Source organism: Fukomys damarensis, unplaced genomic scaffold, assembly GCF_012274545.1.
Source record: "Fukomys damarensis isolate Sample0158 unplaced genomic scaffold, DMR_v1.0_HiC HiC_scaffold_32, whole genome shotgun sequence".
NCBI classification, from domain to species: Eukaryota; Metazoa; Chordata; class Mammalia; order Rodentia; family Bathyergidae; genus Fukomys; species Fukomys damarensis.
The window spans coordinates 48373471-48394532 of record NW_022900944.1 but is presented as its reverse complement, the minus strand read 5'-3'; the positions used below and the strand labels follow the sequence as shown (position 1 = coordinate 48394532).

Sequence of the window (21062 nt, the reverse complement as noted above, 5' to 3'; positions counted from 1 at the left end):
TGCAGTCGGGGTCCGTGCCTCACCCACCCCCCCCACTTTGCAAAGTTTGCGCTGGCCGCCCGGGCAGAGGTTCGGCGTCCCTGTCAGGCCGAGTGCACCCCGGGGTGCGCAGGGAGCTCGACCGCAGGTTGGGGTTTAGCTTGGGGCGCGGGCTTTCTGGGGGCCGCAGCCGGGTGACAGGCAGAGGCGACCCTAGCAGAGAAGACCGCGCTGCAGCCTGGCTGGGGAGAGGATTCGCACCCTTCCTGGGCCGCCCCCTCTTGTTTGGGGCCCTGGGGTTGCCGCCGGATCGGGTCGAAGGTGGAGGGGCCTGGAAGCCCCCCCCCGGGGGGGCCCTGACAGTGGCGGTGCCGGAGCCACCCGTCCTCCCCCAGCCTCTGGGAACTGTCCATCTGTAGGGCAGGCCGGGAGCCAGTCTGTGGGAACACAGGGGAGGTGGGAGCCGCGGAGGACAGATGGCTGGAAACAGCCGAGCGGCTGGCTGCGGCACAGAAGGCACCCGGCTGGCAAGCCCAGCTCACGGAGCGCTCCGGACGCAGCGCAGATTCAGTGTGTGCCGGGCTGCCGAGACTCTGCCCCCATGCCTGATTCCCACCCTTGGACCAAGGCTGCTGACTCCCAGCTGCTCCTGGACCTGGGGTGGAAAACAGTTCCTTGGGAAACGGATGTCTCTGCCGGTGTTTGTGCGGTGGGTCTGAGTGACTGTCAGGCCGGTTTCTCCGACCCCACAGCCAGGATGTGGCCGTATTATGTCTGCTGGGCGTGTGTTTCCTCTCTGGACCTGGAGGCGGAGGTTCCCGGAGACAAAGGGGCAGCCACCCACCTGGCATGGGCCTTGCAGTTGCGGAGGTCTGAGAACTAACTTCTGGAGGCCAGGATGCCACTGTCCTGCAGACCCCGCTCTGGGCAAGGCTGCCCGCATGTGCTTCCTGGCCAGGCGGGGCTGAGAGGTCCGTGGGCAGCTGCCAGGCTCCTCGGTAAGGACTGGCACGGGGAGTGCAGGTCCCAATGGCCCGACACCTCCCCTGGGTGGCAGAAGCCAGAAAATGCAGGTGGTGGCCTGCCTATCTGCAGAGCCCCTCACTAAAAGGAAGGGACCGCGCCTGGCTGCTGCTGCTGTCAGGCGCTGAGCGGGAACCTTGCGGACAGATAAGTAGGGGACAGGGGGATCAGATGTGGCAGACGCTGCCGGGAGTGAGGTAGGCACGGGAGGGAGAATGGCACACAGGCACATCAGGATGATTTCTGGTAGAGTCCGCCTCTCCCAGGAGGCGCCGTGATCTGTGTGGTGGGGAAGCAAGAGTCCTGTGAGTGGTACCTGGCACTGGGGCCAAGGATTGCCACAGCCACAGCAGGACATCCCTGCCAGCCACCCCCCAGCTCCTGAGAGCCTGGAGCTTCCCTGTCACCAGGTTATCCGTGTAATCGAGTTACCAGCTCCAGGAAATCTCCCCGATTCAGCGCCATGTATTTTCGTTTCTGCATGACTGGAAGAAATTAATTTTCCTTCCTACACAAGGATCTGGAGACGCCGGCGGGCTGGGTCACTAATCCTCAGGGCCCAAGCCGGCCGTGGTGGAGGCCAGGCTTCCTGCTGCTCCCTGTCCTCGAGGTTTCCCCCTGCCACCTTCTGGAACCATCTGGCACTCTGGGCTGCCTCCCCTCCCCCGTGGCAGGTTGAGTTTGGGATTCTGATTCATGGCCTCCCACGCACTGTGGTAGCAGGAGGGTGGCTGATTGGTGCCCGTCTGAGTTCCCTTCCCAGGCAGGCAGTGGGAGGAGCGCTCTAGTCTCCCCTTTCATGGATGTGAACGCTCACACAAGTCTGCCCAGGACCAGCTGGGGTCAGTGGACACAGAGGGTGCAGGGCTGGAGATGCCCTAGGTGGGGGACTGGGCTTTTCATGGGGTTCTTGCCCTGGCACCGTCACCTCCCCCTGCTCTGTGCTTACCCGAGGACCCTGTGACCCAGGAGGGGCTGGCGCCTGCCCCCTCCTCCCCACATCCTGCTGCACCCTGAGGTCTCCGCCACTGGCTCCTGTCAGCCCCTGGGGACCCTGAGCACCTGGGCACTGCTGGTGAACCCTGCCCTTGGTGCCTTGGGCAGGTGGGACACAGTTGTCACCAATGTTGGGGCCACTGGAACCACGGCAGGGTCGGCAGCCTCGACCCTGCCCTGTCTGGGACTCAGGCTAGTCCCATCCCCCACCTGGGCCTCTGTCTCTGTGCCTGGTTCCACAACATGCTGACTGCCACAGAAGACATGGCCCACTGCTGGCCAGACCCACAGCCTGGCCACCGTGTCCCTTCCAGCCCGTGGCGGGTAGGTGGTAGGGCTTTGCTGGAGCTGCTCTGTGGGATGTGGCGCCCCCAGGAAGTGTTTGCTGACCATCGCTCATGCCCTGGGCAAATATTGACTGACACCTCCTCCTCCTGCAGCAGAGAGTGGTAATAACGGGGCGTGAGGCCGCTCACGGGCACCGGCTCAGTGCTGGCCTGAGTCTCAGTCCTTACGGTGGCCCTGGGAGTCATCATCTTCAGACCCCAGTGGTCATAGCTGGGAGCTTCCACATACTGTATCCATGCTTGGGAGCTGGGTGCCCGGGGCTGCAGATCCTGTGTGCACCCTCGTGGAGGCCCTGTGACCACCAGAGGGATGGAGCAGAGCAATCTGGAGGGCAGAGGCTCTCAAGGAGATGCTGCAAAGGCCTGGGCTCCTTCCCACGAGGCCCAGGGCCTGAGCCAGGCAGGGCAGCGCTTGCTGGCTTGTCCTGCAGCTCTCTGCCTCTTGAGGAGTGGTTTGAGTCAGAGAACAACTCCCCCTGCCGAGGCTCCTTCCTGGGGGCTGCGCCCACTCACCTGGGCGGCCCAAGGAGCCCTGACACTGCTTCTGAGGCCCCACTCTGTAGAGACCATGCGGTTGGCGTGAGGGCAGGGAAACAGCCTTAGTGTCTCGGACAGGGCAGAGTCCAGGAGGCCCAGCTGGAAGGGGCCTCAGTGCAGGGTGGCTGTCAGTGTTGGCTGGAGCCTCACGGTGACCAGTGGCATAGGGACACAGGCTGGGCTCTGAGTCCCATCCTGCCTGCAGCAGCACCCAGAAACAGGTCAGGCTTTGCGGTTTGTCCTTCACGGTGCCTCAGGGAAGTCCGATGTTCCTGCGAGGAGCGCATGAACGTGGCCACGGTCAGGATGCCGTCTCCTTGGGTGCAGCCTGAGCCTAGTCCTAGTCACTGCCATGTGCCATGGGGCAGCCTCTGGGGCTGCCAGTCCCCAGTGAGGGTGCGGTGACCATAACCCCAAGGCGGCCTTGAGGTTGGGGCTGGCAGTGTGGCAGGAAGAGGCGGAAGATGTCAAGCGTGGCCGTGTGTGAGGCAGCAGGAGCCAATCCGGACACCCTGGTGTTGGGCCACTGTGGAGGAGGCCACGCGTGGAGCCTGAGGGGAGCGGGCCCGCGAGACCCTGCTGCAGCTTCACAGCATCCCAGAGCTCTTCACCTGGCTGTCCAGGGTGACTGCAGCCCCTGCCCTGTCCTGAGGCCGGGGGAGCAGTGCTGGTTTCCCTGAGCCCATCTAACCTCTCCCTGCCGCTGTGTGACCGCCAGCAGGCCACTCACCTGCTCTGTCCTTGGGAAACACAGCCTTGGGTCCCACCTCTTCCAGTCACCATGAGTGTGCAGAGTCCTGGGGTTGCACGGCAGGTGTGGGAATCAGGTGGCTGTGCCCCAGTCCTTGCATTCAAAGTTCATACCCCACTTTCCTCCTGAGCAGGGCAGGGTGGGCCAGAGACAGATCCAGACCCCATGCCCGGTGTAGACAGCCAGGGAGCAGGGAGCCTCTCCCTATGCTGGCAGAAGGGAAACCAAGGCTAGGATTGGCTGCACCCCAACAGGGCACTCTGCACAGGGCAGAGACAAAACTGAAGACTGCAGAGCCACACAAGGTCCCCCAGCAGCTGGATCCCTCAGCCAGACTGGGCTCGGGCCTCTCTGTGCCCCTCTGACCTCGCTGGCCTCTTCCCCTCCTGTCTGTGGCCACTTGCCCTCCCCAAACCTGGGAGTTGGGGCCAGTGTGGGGCACACCCGGAGCACCCTCAGGCCCCTGGGAGCTGCTTCTCATTCTCGAAGTTTTTCTCTGTGCTTTCCCATGCCCTGAGAGACACGTCGCCGTTGCTCTGTCTCTTCCCAAGAGCTATCTGCTCACGGGGGCCCCGGCTGCGGGGGACACCATCCTTCCCTGGAAGTGACAGGGCCAAGGCCACCTGTGTTGGGCCCACCATGTAGCAGCCACAAGGTAAAGGGAAAGAGAGCCACAGAATTCAACTCCTTATACATTTCACGTAGTCCCTCTTTGATGAAAAGATCACTGCTGAAGAACGTGCTGCCAGTCTGCAAGGAGGGCATCCCATCCCCGTGGTCTCAGGTGGGCTCCCCCAGCACAGCCCTGTTTTCTCTGGCGGTTCTCACAGGCTCTGTCGGCAGCACAGGGCACAGGGTGCAGGGAAGCCACCCGACGGCCTCACAAGGGAGACAGGTGACGACTGCAGGCTGGGTGTGACAACGGAGCAGCCCTCAGGTGACAGGAGGCCGACGTTTGGGGCGGCCGGCTGCAGTACACCCAGGGGTAGGGGGGGTAAGCCGATGTCAGGTGTGCAGGGGACGCTGGCCCTTGCCCGTGGGCTGGGCGCCTGGCCTCTGAGGGTCATCTTGGGTTGAGAGAGACTGAGAGGATGCCCTGCAGGGGGAGAACTCACTCCCGCTGTTCCCATAATCCCACATCCCTGGAGGGCGGTTTCCCAGTGACACTCTTGCCTTGTGTGCGGATGAGGGCTGTGAGTGTGCACAGGTGTGCACGGGCTGTGTCACGTGGAGCACTGGCCGTGGCCTTTATGACCACCTGTTTCTTTCCCTTGGCCACAGGGTGACCTGCAGCCATCCTTGCCGTCGTGGTGAGGACGTTGCGGTGTGGCTGACCATAGCGTTCCGCATCTGCTGTGCTGTGGGTGCGTGTGGGTGCAGACTGCGCTGTCATTCCTCGGTGGGGTCCCCGTGGTGGGCTCTTGTGACGTGTCCCTTGGGTGCCGAGTGACAGGCAAGGTGCTGTCTGTCACCCGGGCCGGCCCTCCAGGGACGCCCTCGACAGGTGCCCAGAGAAGCTGTTTGCACAGCCACGGCCCGGCTGCCCACAAGCTGTCACTGTATTTGGTTCCACAAACAGTCACTGGATCTTGCCAGCACCTGCTCCCACTCCCCTGGCTTGAACCAGATTCTGTATCTGGCCTTCCTGCTTTTCCCTCAGCCCAGGGGGAGCCTTGGTGTCCAGGAGGGGAGCTGAGCACGCACAGGCCCCATCCTGCCCCCGTCCATGCCATACCCTCTTCCTGGCTGTCCATACCATGCAGGGCTTCTGCACACTGGTTCCTTCTGCCGGGGGTGCTCTCCTGGTGTGTGCTTGGCTCCCACCTTCCTCTTCTTCAGTCCTTGCCAAAGATTCCTCTTCAGTGGCACCCTGGGCCCACCACTCCTCCCCTGCCATGTTTTCCCGCTGGTCACAACCGTTTCCTGTCCTGTTCACCCCATGTGGTGAGTTTTGTCTGTTCCCTGACACCCAGGGGTCTCCATGAAGAGCTACCGTACCTTGCAGTGGGATGAGGGGCCTGGAGCCCCCAGTGGCTGGAGGTGGACCCCACAGGTACCCAAGGAGGGCTGCAGCGTGGCCCCCTGCCTGCGTCTGCCTGCAAGCTGCCGTGGTATCTGGTTCCATCCTTCCCAGCTGTCTCTGGGGTGGGGGCAGCTCAGTTGGTGTGGACAGTCGGTCCTTAGCCCCGAGTTGTCTCCTCCTTAGACACATGTCCTGGGGCCTCCAGGCCAGTGAGGGCCCAGCCCAGGGCAGCTCTGGACTCACCCGGTGTGCTGGGGGTGCTTGTGGCCAGGGCCCCAGGACATTGCCTGCCCAGGGTGTCGGGTTGTCCAGTGCTGCACAGGACTGTAGTCCCACGGCCACCACTCCTCCCGAGCAACCCTGAGCTCATGGCACTGTCCCTCAGAGCCTTGGGGGATTGAACAGCCAGGAGGGAGGAGACGGCTGTGCCCCGTGTTCCTGCCAAGTGTACCCCGAAAGGGGACCCACAGGTGCTGCAGGAGGTTGGCCTCCTCCTTCCCAGAGCAGTGGGGAAGCTGGGCTGTGTGCAGGCCGCTGTGTCTCGCTGGTCACCAGCTCCATCCCCAGGCAGGGCTTTGGCGGGAGGCCCCGGGAGGATGCTGCCCCAAAGGCTGACTCGCATGGCAGCCGTTCTCCTGTCTCCCTCCAGACCCCAGGCCTCGTGGCTGTCGGCTGCTCTGACCTGCCTGAGGCGGCCCGGCCCGGTCTGGCATGGGCAGCCTGGGGTCCATCTGACCCCAGGACGCACCGCTCACCCACAGCTGCAGCTTCCATCTCCCCCGACCCAGGACACCCAGGCAGCACCCCAAGAGGTTGGCAGACAGGAGGCTGGCACCGCCTTTGGGGACCCGCCTGCACTGGGTGGTAGCTGGCTGGGTAGCACTGATTCGGTCTTGCAGCGGCGGTGATAGACACCTTTGCACCCACTGCATTCGGGGTCCAGCAGGTGGCCTCGGGGGCAGCTGCAGTGTAAGGAGCAAGGAGCAGAGGGACGCGGAGTGATGGCTTCTCTGTCAGGCTGTGTGGGGCAAGGCCTCCACCTGGCTCAGGTCTGGCTTCTCAGATGAAGGCGTTGGCCCCATCTAGTTGGGAAACTGAGGCTCCAAGCACCCCCTCGCCGCTGCCTTGCTGGGTGGCAGTGACAGAGGCTGGGCTCTGTGGCACCACCAGGCAGGGCACTCAGGGTCAGTTTCGGTTGCTTGTCCCCTAAAAGCAGCAGCACAGAGCAGCATGGCACGGGTGTAGAATCCCAGATGCGCCTCTGGGCCCCGCAGTAGGGCCAGATACGGGTGGGGACATGACAGCCTGGGCCAGCATGTGTCCATGGGTGAGCACTGAGCCTCATCATGGTGCCCATCACGTGGGAAGCAGAGTCTCCCACAGGGTGAGGCCCCAAGAGCAGCAGGCAGGACCCCGGGGACAGCAGCCCACTGAGCCCTGGAGTGGGCGCCCCTGGGTGCTCAGCAGCACAGCATTGCGTCTTGCCGGGGTCTCTGTGAAGCCCCCTCCAGGTGACCTCTCCCAGCTTCGGTTTCCCCGAGCTGTCCCTGTGGACTGTCACACCGTGGCCCCTCCTGGGAGAATCCCCAAGGGCCGTTTGGCTCCGCAGGGCCAGATCTGCTGTGGCGCTGGGAGAGCATTTGGAGGAAAGAGTCAAAGCATCCAGAAGGTTCCACTGGGGAGGCAGGCGGCGGGGCTGGCTCCACATCTCCCCCAGAGCAGCTGCCGCCCCGGCTGTGGCAGCACCCGTGCCAGCGCCCGGCCCATCTGGCTGCCTGGCACCTTCCCAAGGCTGGGCTGGGAGAGTGATTGGCAGGGTGGTGGGAACAGACTGCAACCTGTGCACCCCCTGCACCCCAGGGCCACTGTGTGATGCTGCCCAGCCGAGCCCACAGGGACCCCTCACCCTGACGTGAGCCCTAGAGTGCGGTGGCCGTGGCTCCTGTCCTGGCAGAACTGACCCTGTACTTCACTTGCCCTGCCGCTGCCACCACGTGTGGAAGACACCACAACCCTGGAGACCACGTGTGGCTCTGTCCTGCCAGGCTGGGCTGCCCTGTGTCCAGCCAGCAGGGCAGTGGGTGAGCACAGGCCGGATAGTAGATGTGGTCTAAGGAGAGGACCCTGTCCCCGCCATAGGGCCACTGCAAGCCCTCTCCAGCCAGTCCTGTGCTCTGCCCCACTCTGTCCCCCTGGCTCTGAGAACCCCCTACCTGACCGCTTCCTAGATCCTGGAACCTGAGTCTTCAGTCTTGGTGGCATTTTATGCCCAGTGGCTGATGTCTTGGCCCTGGCCTAGGGTACTAGGGACACAGGCACAGGCTCTGTGCCCACACTGGCCACCTCAGGTCCTGCCCTGGCCCACCCTGGCTGTGTAGACTTTAGGAGCAACAGCATCCTGAGCCCATGCTGGCTCGATCTGTCCTCAGAGCTGGCACCTGCATGGGTCTGGTCCCGGCCCATGGTCTCAGAGCATTTTCCCTGTGGCAGACATGACCACTGGGCCCTGCTTAGCTGCTGGACTCTCACCGGTCCTTAGGCTGGGGAAACAGCACAGAGCCCTATCACCTTGGTGCTTGGCACCCCTGTCCCGGAGGGACAGGCCTGCTCTCTTCTCCCGCAGGGAGGAGCCCAAATTCTGGTCACAGGTTGTTCCCACCCAGCAGGCCCCATGGTTTGAGGGTACTACTGTACAGAGCCTGCACCCTGGGCCCTGGCTGTGACTTCCACACTTGTGGAATTTATACAAGGCCACAAGAAAAGGCTCAAACCTTGGGGCAGTCAGGCGCTGGCAGAAGGTGCAGGTGGCAGCAGGTCTGGGGCCCACAACCAGGTCCCGAGTGCAAATCACATGCATTCATTAACTGAGGCCTGCCCAGCTGAGCCTGGGCCACCTGGAGGAGAAGGCACAGACCAGCCTCGCTCTACAGCTGCCCGCCTCCCTGGGCTGCACAGTCTCAGGGCTCTCCTCGAGCGCCCCAGCCCTGTCCCTCCACATGGGCTTTGGACCTCGAGGTCCCTGTGGGAGTTGGGCAGCTATGCAAGCGAGGCTAAGCCCCTGTGGCCCAGGTACTGAGTCAGGGCTGGAAGCCCTGGGCCAGTTTCACGTCCTGCCTCGGCTCAGGGCCATCTAACCTGCATCCTCACACTGCCGGAAGGACTGTTAGAGCTCGTACTTGTCCAGCCTGTGGTGAAGGCCTGGGGCACAGCGGGGTCTCGCCCTATGCGAACCCATCCCTGGGACTCAGCCTTGGACAGGCTGCTGCCCTTGCACCGGCTGTAACAGTGACAGAGTGGTGAGGAGGGCTTCAGAGCAGGGACATCTCCCACTGGGGTGGCAGGGGGTGCGTTCCCAGGGCCACACACCCAGTCCAGCGATGTTTAGCCCCAGGGACCTTGTCAGAGCTGACCTGATCCCCTGGGAAGCACGGGGGTTGGCCTGTCCCCTCCCCCCTCCCCCCAGGGCCACAAGACCCACAGGGCCATGGGGTGTCAGGTGGGGGCTCGAGGCAGACTCACTGGGAGGCTGGGAAGGAAGTGCCCGCTCGGCCGCCGGATCAGGAAATCCCGGCTGGCAGGGTGCCACCCATCGTCACCAGCCAGACATGTTTCGGATCCTTGCCAGTTAGGGTGGGGGTGGGGGTGGCACCGGCTTCCCCACTCCCATGCCATCCTTCCTGCTGCCTGCGTGTAATTAACAGAGTAATTAAAAACAGGATGAGTTAATTGGTATTCATTTATGTGGCAGATGTTTTTAATTGAGGCAGGAAACAATTTACCTGTTTACATAAACAATGGCAAAGGCAGCCTTGTAAGACACATTTTTTAAAATCTGTGTTCCTCCCCCTGCCTAAAAAGAAGAATGGAAAGTGCTGGGTCCTCCTGGGGCCTGGCCTCCTCCAGCGGCCCAGGCCAGGGGCCTGTGGAGGAAACATCTGCGCCAGGCTTGCTTCCCTCCATGCAGGCAGGGAGGCAGCCTCAGGGAGGAGCAGACACAGGGCTGGGCTGGGCCGGCCAGGCAGGGCGCCCTTGGTGACTCCGAGTGGGCAGGACGTGATCAGCACCCCCAGGGTGGTGGCTGAGATTCATGAAATAACACTTACGATGCAGCTCCTCCCTTCCATGCACGAGGGGCCTCAGCGTGCAGACGACCACGCAGGCCTGAGCTTTGCGCCATGCCCACCTGGCTTCTCTCCAAGGTAGGAGGATGCTGTGGCCCTGGGCCGGCAGAACTTGCCCGGCCACCTGACCTCCCACCTGCAGTGGGCGCTGAGCAAGCGGGGTCCTGATGTCGCCTGTCTGGACAGGCACCAGTGTGGCACCTACTGTATGCTTGGCTTGCTGCTCGTATGCCGAGGCCCTGTGCCTACTGACAACCCTCATTCCTGGGTGAGGTTTGGGGCAGAGGTTAGAACAACCCCACCGTGCAGAGGAGGAAGCTGAGGCCCACGAGCTGCACTGTGGGGCTGTGCGTCAGGAAAGACTCCTTGGCTCGGGTGGCGATGCCTGTCAGAGCGATGTGGCTGGTGGCAACAGTTGACCAGTGTGACCCTGGGCCTGGAGCGGGGGCTTGAGACCAGGGTGCTCTCTTCCTGGGACCCTTGTTCCTTACATCACGCTGCCATGTGGGGCCGCACTGTCCTGGTCACCTGGCTCATGCCGCCTCCCCACGCACCAGAGGAAATGTGGCCGGTAGGGGCGGTAGCGGCTGAGCTGGCCATGTGTGTGGCCCGTGGCTATTCCCAGCCCGTGCCATATGCCAGGGCCCATGGCCCTCGGGTCTCCCAGGCCGTGTGTGCACTGTGCTGTCTGTGTGTTGGGCTGGCCTAGAGCCTGGGCTGTCTCGTGCAGCAGACAGTGTCCCTGGTGATCACCTAGCCTCATGTGACCAACGTCATCTCAGGTTTGGAGGTGTTCCTCGGAGAGCTCAGGCAGTGAGCAGCCAGTGCACGCGTTTCTCGGTTTGGTTTATGGTAGGATTTTTTGTTTTGATTTGTTGTGGTTTGGTTTGGTACTGGGATCTAACTCAGGACCTTGCACTTGCGAGGCAGGCAATGGCACCACTGAGGTAAACCCCCGGCCCTGGTTTTGGGTTTTTTGAGACAGGATCTCACTATGTAATTCGGGCTGGCCCTAAAGTCAACATGTAGTCCAGGCTGGCCTTGAAACCGGGTCAATCCTCAGCTTCCTGAGTGCTGGGATCACAGGTGTACACCACCACACCCGGCTACAATTCACATGTTTTTAAACCAGGAAAACACTCGGAGTGAGTTAGGCTGGGAGGTACCTTGCTGCCAGCAGGGAGATCTGACCTCAGGGGCTGGGGGCCATGGCAGGGCACATTTGTCCCACCTGTCCACCTCTGGCCTCTGCTGAGCAGGTACAGCAGCCTTTTTTCAGCACCCCGGCCCTGCCTATGCGTTGTCCTTGACTAACCCAGACTCACTGCAGGGCAGGGAGGGAGGATTCCCACCCAGGCCCAGTTGAGGGACAGCAGACAGGCGAGTGGTCTCCCGGGTTCTGGCTCTCCTGTTCTGCGGTCCGCGGCAGTGCACCTGTGTTAACTTAGTCAGTCTTTGCCTGTTCCCTGCCCCAGGCCTCCCGCGGGGCTGGTGTGGGGCGGGCTGCATAGTGCACAGGTGAACCTCATGGGGGGTGGCCTGAGGGGAAGTGTGCAGGAGGCAGCAGGCTCTGGACCCCCAGCCCCCTCCCTTCTGCACATGCCACCTGCGGGCTGCAGAGCTGCTTTGTGCACGCGAGGGGCAGACCCATCCTTAGGCCAGGGGCTGGCACTCTCCTCAGTAGGGATGTGTACATGAGACCCCAGCCTCACACAGGTGCAGATGTGTGTGTGCACAGGGCACACACATGCAGGCCACGAGCATGCTCGTGTATGCAGTCCTGTGCACACACTCCCGTCCATGCACACGCTCATACATGGGTACACTCGCATGCACACACACAAGCATGCACAGAAGAGCTGACCGAGATGTGATCAGGCCTGCCCCAGCTGAAGCTGCTGTGGGAGCTGACTGCACCCACCGCAAGCACCCCAGAACGGACCCCAGCACTGGGACACTCAGATAGGACGGGCCCAGGGAGGGCTGGGCACCTTCCTGATGTCCTGGGATACCGGGCAGGAACTGTAGGCAGCCAGCGGCCCAGGTCGGTGGAGGGTCTCACCATGGACACCGGATGCAGAGCTGGGGGGCCCCTCCGTGAGCTCCGCTTGCCTGGCCCCAGCAGCTCCCACCTTCCCAGCTGGGCCCGCAGTACAGAGCCAGCAGCAGGTTGCCGTTGCCTGGGCTTCTGTCCTCACCCCTGTGTGCGTCCGCCGCCCTGCCCACCTGTCCACCTGCTGTCCCTGTCTCAGCCCTGGCCTGGCTCCACCCACCAGCCCAGCACTCTTGCCCAGCAAACCTGCAGGGAGCTTGGGAAGGAACCAGATGTGGCAGCCGGGGCCTTCCTCCCGCCACCCTGCCTGGCCGGGCCACCTCCTGGTGGCGGGCAGCCCAGATGGCAGGTTCGCCTCCCCCAGCGCTCAGGGAGCTGTTGGCCATGTCCTGGCAGCTGGGCAGGGAATGTACTTCCTCCCAGAGAGCATGGCCAAGGGGTGAGCAGCCCGGGACATCTGGATCCCACTTGCGGCCCCTGGGGAGTATGGCCAGCTTTAATCCCAGCCTTCTGAGCCCCCACCCCTGCCCCGCACTCACTCTGAGGCCAGGGTGCCAAGGAGGCCAGGCACTGGGCTCCACCAGGCTGGTGGGGCAGGAGTCCAGTTTGATGCAGCTATGGGCTCTGTGGCCGAACCAAAGCCCTGGCCCTGACTCTGGAGACTCCATCAGGAGGGCAGCAGCCTGGGTGTCTCCCGGGAACCTGCACTCTCTCTTTCTCTGCGCAGGTTCATGTCATTTGGTGTGATGGGCCCTTCCCGGGTCAGCAGTTGGCACCTTATGGACAAGTTAAGGGTGTTTGGGCTTCAACCTACACAGGGAAAAGTGTCATCTGATCACATTCATGGTGTGACCTCAGCTAGATCAGCAGTCTGCCCGACTCTGGCACCCAACCACCAGGGAAACTGTTGTGAGCCTGTGTTTGTGATGTGTGAGAGTGGACTCTCAGGGTGTGCTCTCCGAGTCTGGCTTCACTGGCCACGTGCAAGGTGTGTCTGTGGTGCTCTTGGCTGTCTTTTTCATTGCTGTATAGTGCATGTGTCACTCCCATTCTTGGAGGAGGTCTGGGCAGTGTCCTGTTTGGACTTCAGGATGTTTAGCTCAGGATACATGAGGCTGCTGGCTCTGCATTCGACAATGAAGCTGCTGGCTTCAGGTGCAACTGTTCATTTGGGCAGATGCTGCCTGCCCCAAGCTGTCCAGTGTGTTGCCCCCTCTGGGGGACTGTGAGGTGCTCAGGGCTGTGCCAACGCCACAGCCTGTGTCCAGGTCCTCTCCTTCGCCCTGTGTGTCATTCCAAACAGTGCTGTGAAGAAACTCCCCACTGTGATTATTTCCTTAGAATCTGCTCCTGGGGGTAGAGTTGCCCAGAGGCTCTGTGGGGCCAGGGCCATGCAGCAGAGGGAGGCGTGGGGCCCCCGATCTGTGGAGTCTGATGCCAGCTCTGGGGTCCTGTCCACCCTGCCCTACTCAATACTTACATGGCTCGGTACTACTAGGGCCGCCCTGTGCCAAGGTCAGTGTGCTGACCGCTGAGTGGGGCCCATCTACAACAAGCAGCAGGGCCAGCACTGCCCACGTGCGCTTCACCATCCCACACCAGGTGGAACGCCCGCCCCCGGAGCCCCCAGATGGGGTCTGCAGGACCTGGACACCCACGAGCCCTGGTCCACCCTGCAGAGGAGCGGCCGTGTGGCCAAGCCTCTGAAGACCCGGCCACGGGTTGGCAAACCTCCTGCAGCACCGAGTGCCTGCCCTGCCCTGTGTTCTGCCCTTTGACTAGTGCTGCGACAGAGTGGGCGGGTGGCCACAGGGCAGAGCAGGCTCCTGGACAGGGAGGCTGGGCGGCACAGGCAGAGCACGAAGGTGGCCCCAGGGCCACTCTGCCTGCCAGGTGCTGCTGCAGAAGTGCAGCACATCCTGTCCCCCAGCTTTCTGTGGAGAGCGGCATCATCATCCGCAGACGGGTCAGAGACGGTATGGGCCACTGTCCCTGCCCAGGTCTCACTGGATGGGTCCTCCTGCCCTACCATGGGACCACCCCAGGCAGGCTGCGGTCTGTGGCCGGAGCCTGTCTCTCCCTAGGGGCCCACGGCCCTTGGGATGGTTTGGAGGTCCCTGTTGTGGCAGAAGGGCTGTGCTCCAGGTTCCTGCCTGGCAGCCAGGTCTGAGGCCAGGCGAGTGTACCCTCTGGGCCTGGACATGCTTGCCACTACCTGTGTCTTGAGGCCTGACCCCGCCATGGCCGTGAAGCAGGCAGGCACCAGGGCTGTGGTGCGATAGCCAAGTGATGTCTCCACTCTGTGCCTTAGTTTCCCTATCAGTCTCTGGGCTTGAGCACCACGTGGCTTTGCCAGGGGTGTGGATGGGGTGCACAGAGCACGGATGGCCCTCAGTACAGGGGCCGATGATGCCAGGCCGCTCAGGGTGCCAAGGATAGGGCTGGCCCCACCCCACCATGCCACCTCCAGGACGAACGCGAGGCACTCAGGGAGCACTTGGGTGGCCTCGACACCTGCTTACTCAGTGGCCTTGGAGAAAGACAGGGTGTCCCCACAAACAGCAGCATAGTATTGGGGCCACCCTGAGGTATGGAGACCCTGGTGCCCCCACACCCCGCACCTCCAGGGTCCCTCCCAGGACCACAGAAGCAGGACCACATCCCTACAAGGCTAGTGGCGCTGAGCGCTCAGGGCATGCAAAGCCCATATCCTGAGCTGGCCCTGCTGTGTCCAAGGCCAACTGTGGCCTCACCTCGTCCCCATTGCATGGCCCAGCAGGGACCCATGTGGGAGCCCATGGGCCGCTTCACCTGTCCTGCTGTGCATGGGGCAGTGCTCACCTGGGCTGGCGCAGGGCTTTCAAGGAAGTTGGGGTTCCTGGGGTGAGGATGGAAGGGGTGCTGCGGAGCCATCTGTGGGCACTGAGACAGGACACGGCGGCCTTGCTGTGGGAATGTCCCACCACATCCCGTCTTTCCCTGGGTGGGGCACCCACTGTGTTCTGGGCAGCAGGGAGGCGTCTGAGGCTGCACAGACCCAATTGCCACATGGAGAGGTGCACTGCACCTGGGATGAGGCAGGAGCCACATGGACTTGGTCGTGGAGCCCTTGTCCCTGTCAGTGCCTTCCCCCCACCCACATATCAGCAGACCCTGCCCCTCGGCAGTTTCGACAGCAGTAACTATACTTCTGCTGGGGTCCCCAGCCAGTATGGGGGCCTCCTGTCTCTGTCCTGGAGGGCTGGACCTGGTCCCCAGACCTTCACAGGGATGGCTGAAGAGGACCTGGCTGGGACACTGGATAGTCCCTTGTGGGCAGGTTGGTCTGTGGCCTCGCGTGGCCATAGACCAACAAGTGTTCATTGAGCTGCTGTGCCCAACACTGGCGTGGTTGCTGGGGATATGGCCGTGGGTGACACAAAGCCCAGCCCTCTGGAGCTGATTTAGAGAGAGAGAGATGCCGTGAGATTATAAGGAAACGTGGTGCAGACCCCGAGTTGGGAGGCTGTGGTTCTGAGGAAATTGTCAAAGGTGTAACAGACCAGAGGGTGGACACAGGGACCGTGGGAGCCCAGCATGGCCACAGAGGCAGAATGAGGGAGGACAGGAGGGGTCTGGCTTCCGGGACACATCCTCAAGGCTCAGCCTGGTGGTGACCTCAGGGTCACATGGCTGTGGGGTGGCCTTGCCCTAGCAACCTCCCTCCTCTTATCTGTACTTTTCCACAAGGAAGTCCTCAGTGGAGGAGGACAGCCCAGGAGGTGTCTATCCATTGTCCCCAGGTGCCATCGGGCATGAGGGACTGTGTGCATTAAACCTCACTCTGCATCCCCAGCCCACAGACAGGGAAACAGGCTGCCCACCAGGTCTGCACATCCAGAGCCGGCCCATCCCACCAGGGTCAGGGAGCTAGTCAAGCACAGCACCATCCTGGGTGTGGCCTGGAGCCTTCTGCTTGGGCGGCTGCATGCACAGCCACCGTGGGGAGGTGGGGCTGCCCTGCCCAGGCCCAGTCCTGGCCTAAGCCCTCAGAGTCCCTGCCCATCCAGTGGCCTCCACCCACTGTGCCTCAGTTTCCCCACCTGTCAGCCTCACAGATCCATGGTGGGGAGAAGAGGAATGAGGTGGCCATTGTGGAGTGTGGGTGGGGCCTGACAGTGAGGACCAGATCTGTGCCCCTGCCCAGTTCTGCTTCGGGGCTTGGGGGCCTTGTGTTTACAGCAGGAACTGCAGTGAAGCCAGGCCACCTTGGAGGGCTCTGGATCAGTCTGGGAGCCGAGTTGGGGCCAGTTCCCGGGGGACTGAGATGGGACAGTGATGGATGGTGGTAGCCTGGCTGTTCTGGCGAGGTCCACCCTTTCCCACCACCCACACCCTCTTAGTACAGGCTGGGAGGGGTCCAGGCTGTGTGGGAAGGCATGGGCTCCCCTAGGCGCGAGGCTCATGGGCCTGGGAACTTTCTCTGGCAGAGACAAGCAGGCTGGGGGTGGCGCCCACACACCCCGGGACTAGGGGCCCCTGAGTGCTGGCCCAGCCCTGCTCCCTGCCTGCCTCTCGGCACCACTGAGCTAAATCCCTGGTCCTGAATGTAGTTTTTGTTTGTAGGGGATGTTTGTTTATTTCCTTCAGTACTAGGGATTGAACCCAGAAGCTTCACACTAAACTACATCCGCAGTCCTTTTTAAGTTTCACTTTGAGACAAGGTCTTATCAAGTTGTCTAGGCTAGACTTGAACTTGCGATCCTCTTGCCTCAGCTTCAGTGCTTGGATGGCAGTCTGCTCCACCAGGCCTGGCTGGACATGCATTTTTCTGCAGGGGCTGGGGCTCCCTGGGGGATTCCTCGTGACCCCAGGCCTTCACCTTGTGCCCTACTTCTGTGCCAGGTCACACAGCCATCCAGCAGGCCCCCCCAGCCAGGAGGGGATGTGACACTGGAGGCCCCGAGCGCTGGCCACTGAGGACCTCCGCATCTGGTAACAGATAGCCCTGCCCCTTAAGGACCCATGCTACCTCCTGTGTGTGGAGCGGGGTCCTGGGCCCCCATGGAGGTGACCTGCGGGGACACAGCCTGCTCCCTCGGTGCTGACATGGTTGGAGGGACACCCTTGTTGGGGCCATGTCCCCTGTGCCTCCTGGACACCCCAGTATCCCCCACCCGCATCCAGGGTCACCACACCCCCATCTCTGGCTAACTCCCCAAGGTGGTCAGGATGCCCAGAGTATCCAGGGCTGTGACTTTGGGACTCAACCCAAGCACTCAAAGTTCAGCCAAGGCTCACATGATGCAGCCCACTGTCCACAGCCGCCCCGTGACCACAGCCCGGGGCTGGGCAGGCTGGGGCGGTGCCACCAGCGCCCTGCAAGCTTTTCCAGACCAAGAGCTCCTGCCCTGCAGCCTCAGCCTCCTCGCCACAAGAATCTGAGCCCTTGAAGGGGAAGGGCATTGGGAGCAGTAAGGGGCCACGAGGCCTGAAGAGACAGCACAGGGTCGGGCTTCAAATCCCAGCTGCTGTGTGCAGGTGGATCCGACCCCCCAGGAAAAGGGCTGTGCGTAGTAGCAACCCCATGGGTGTCCGTGGAGACAGAGGGAGTGCCGGGAACAGGCCGCACATGGCAACATGCACAGGTTGGCCTGCCGCACGTTCCTTTTGTGCCACAGGGAGGACATCAAATCCCTGCCTGTCACTGGGCAGCAGCAGGGCACCGTGTGTCCCAGCTTCGGTGTCTGGGACACCGTGGACACAGGTGGAGCCCAGCAAGCGCCAAATGGCACGGGTGTGGCCTGTCCCCTTGGTTTCCTAGCTGCTTGCCATGTGCTCTGCGCTCCCACCGCTCCCAGCCTGGCTCCTCTGTTCACATCTGAATTGGTTCTCGAGCCCCTTCTGCAGAAGGGATCTGGAAAACCTGCGCAGCGGTGTCCCCAGTGTCCCCGGCCTGTGACCCAGAGCCAGCCTGGCATTTGAAGCACCTGGCCCTGCCCCGTCTGCCGCGGCCCCGTCAGATGAGGGTGGCAGAGCTGGACTGCTCCCCTCGGGCACACTGGCGCATTTGCCTTCTTGGTTGTCACCAGGCCCAGCCCCTGGCCCTGCAGCAGGCACAGTGTTGACAGGTCCCCACAGCTGCAGCCACACATGCGCCCAGCCGTCAGCCTGGGACAGGCGGTGGGGGAGGCGCCCAGCGGGAGGGAGGCCAGAGACTGCAGCTGAAGGTGGCAGGTGCCGGGCTGAGCATGGTGGCTAGGGCAGGGCTGTCCCCAGGTCTCTGATCCATCCTCTCCCTGCCAGCAGGGCGGGGAGGATGGGCCTGCATGGTGTTGGCAGGGGTCGTGGCCTGTGTCCTATGGGTCACCAGCCCCAGGGTTGAGGGGCCCAGACCTTTGTGTGCCTCTGCAGCCATGTGGTGGTGCCTGGGCACTGGGATGGAGCTGCGGGCAGCGGGTGATGCCATGATGGCTGACAGACATGGAGCTCCCAGGCCCCAGCTCCATCTGCTGTGTCCCCACAGCTTGGTGGGTGACTGGCCCACTGTGTCCCAAGGAGCTGGGCCCCAGCTGGCTGGTGTGGTGACCTCAATATGACCCACAGGCTCTCAGCCCTCCTGCAAGGGCAACCCGGTGAGCTTGGGGACTCCAGTCCACCCCATCCTTGGCCCACCCAGCCCACTCCCCACACCCCAAGCCTGAGGGACAGGATTGAGCCACAGAATCGCACAACAGCGCCTCCTGCTGGCCCGTGATGACACAGTCCAGGCCGAGAGCACCCAGGGTGTCCTGAGCGTCCCCAGGGGGATGACAGAGGTTGTACCCCCCCAAATGCCCCCTGTTCTTTCAGCATCAGAAAACCTGGGGGGTGCCGCCTGGGATGTGGGGACTCAGAGCCTCCCGGGGTGGGGGCTGTGTCCCGCTAAACTCCCGAACCTGCCTCCAGTCTGCCACAGCACCATGTGCAGGAGGCCAGAGCCAGGTGCCCACCTGGTGGCTCTGCTGAGGTCACCTGCAGGCCATGTCTGCGAGGCACCTGGGGCTCCTTGGGCAGAGGTAGAGCCAGCTGCCTGCCCTCACTTCTCTCCCTCTCCCAGTGGACAGGACAGAGAAGGCTGCAGCAATGCCTGACTCCCCGGCTGAGGTGAAGACGCAGCCCCGGGCAACGCCCCCCAGCATGCCACCCCCGCCACCCGCTGCAGCCCAGGGGGCCACGCGCCCACCCTCCTTCACGCCACACACATGTGAGTAGCCTTGAAGCTGTGATTGGCCCTGGCAGTGTCCTCATGGCTAGGAGCCTGCTGCACTGTCTGGCTGTGTAGCTTTGGGCATGCTCGAACCTCTGGCCTGCTGGGGTCCTCATCCGTAGACAGGGCATCCAGGGTTCCTGCCTCATGGGAGCCACGGGGGTCACAAGAGTTAAGGAGCTGTGACACTGATGGGCTCTAGGTGACTGCAGGAGCCCCGGGTGTTGGCTCCGTGCGGGACTTCTGGGGCAGGGCCGCTGGGCATGGAAGGGCAGACCACTCAGAAGTGGTGGGTTCGCTCCAGTGATTCTGGCCTAGAGTAGGCACTGCGGGCCCTGTCCCACAGCTACTGAGGGAGCCCTTCCTTTGAGGCCGTGACTCCAAGGCCTGGGGTTCTGAGCACTCGGGAAGGGTGGACCAGTGCACCAGGCCAGAGGCTTGAGTGTGGCCCAGCATTTTCAGGGATGAGTGGGAGCATCCACAGAGCTCCACCCCAACATTCACGGCAGATGGCTGTGCCTGGGCCCCTCGGGTGACCTCGTCTCCACCAGGCCAAGAAGCTGGGCTGCCCCAGCTCTGCCCACAGGATGACTTGCTGAGTGGCCCAAGGGCAAGGCCAGCCTCGTACCAGGTTAGCAGTCTCAGCTCTGGGCCTGTCTCCTGCTGGAGGTGGACAGGAGGGTGCCACTCGCTCCCAGCTGAGGCCACAGCTGGTATATAGGTTATGAGGCCTGTGTAGGAACCTCGCAGCTGGCACCGTCCACACCTTCACCTCGCTTTGGGCTTCCACCTTCCTGTGCCGAAGGATCGGGCTGGGCCCTGGCCCCACGTGCAGTGGAACCAGAATGGGACACCAGTTGGGCATCTGGCGGGAGGGCGTGTCCCTCCGGGCCTGCCTGGGGCCGCACACACACCATTGTCCTCACTGAGTGGTGACAGGCCACCTTCCCATTTGAACTGGTGCAGCAGGTGGAGGGGAGGCTGTTGACTGTGGATGCTGTCACTGCTGGCACCTGAGCCAGGGACAGGAGCTGATACTGAGGACGGGCCGCCCCGGGGGGCGAGGGCAGGCCCCATGCCTAGAGAACCAGGGGAAGGAGCAGGGCGCTCTGCCCCAGCCTGCATGCCCCAGGTGTTGGCGGTGTTCTGGCTAGATGTGGCTGTTGTGAGGCCATGGAGCAGATGGGAGGGAGCCTGTGTGTGGCTCTGTGGCCCATGATCTCCCCGCCCCTTCGTCCACCTGGGGTCGCATTTCCTGTGGGAGTCCCAGCACTGTACACAGAGCACGGAGCCTGGGAGATGGTGGCTCTTCCTCCTGGGCAGCGCTGTCCATTGGCTTGGCCAGCACGTCCACCTGAGGTCTGGCATCCTCTGAGGTGGCCTTAGTGTTGTCCCTGAACCACCTGTTTCCCTGAGAGCCTGAGGGTCACTGCACCCCACCTGGCTGGCAGCAGCCTCAGCCATGCCTCTATAGCCGCCTGCACGCCTTCGAGCCAAGCTGGCAAGATTGACCTTGACCCTGGGCTTGTAGCTGCATTTTTCCTGGCCTAGACTTCACCCTGGCACAGCTGATCTTGGCATTGAGCCACACGTGGCTGGGAAGGTGGGTAGGGAGGCTGAGGCAGCACAGCCTGGAGGAACACAAGGAGCAAGGACCCAGGCCATGCTTGTCTAGGGCTGGAGCCCTTTCCTGGGCTGTCTCCACACTGCCCCCCGCCCCGATGGGGCTTCCTGTCTGCTCACAGAATCCCCACTGGTCACCTCAGATCTGCCCTCCCGTGTGATGCTCTCTTCCCCAAGGCACTTGCCCTGGGCTCCGTGCTGGAGACCACACCTGAGCCTGTCACTAACATACAACTTAGGCCTGGGGATCAAAGCGGGGACCCCAGGCACCATCTGAGAAGAGGGCTTTCTAAGAATTGAGGGTCCTGATGGAAGTGGCCTCAGAAACCACCCTATCCAACCCCATCATTTCCAGATGAGAAACCTGAGGCCCAGAGGGGC

At 62.7% G+C, this 21062-nt stretch overlaps 1 protein-coding gene across 1 annotated transcript in view; it reads left to right on the top strand.

The window, feature by feature from the left end:
* Window positions 1-21062, top strand: part of Cbfa2t3 (CBFA2/RUNX1 partner transcriptional co-repressor 3) — a 54014-nt gene that overhangs the window by 19802 nt on the left and 13150 nt on the right. The window contains exon 2 of the mRNA XM_019207930.2: window positions 18909-19055. Within this exon, the coding sequence (XP_019063475.1) occupies window positions 18909-19055 (147 nt within the window). The remainder of the gene's footprint in view (window positions 1-18908; window positions 19056-21062) is intronic.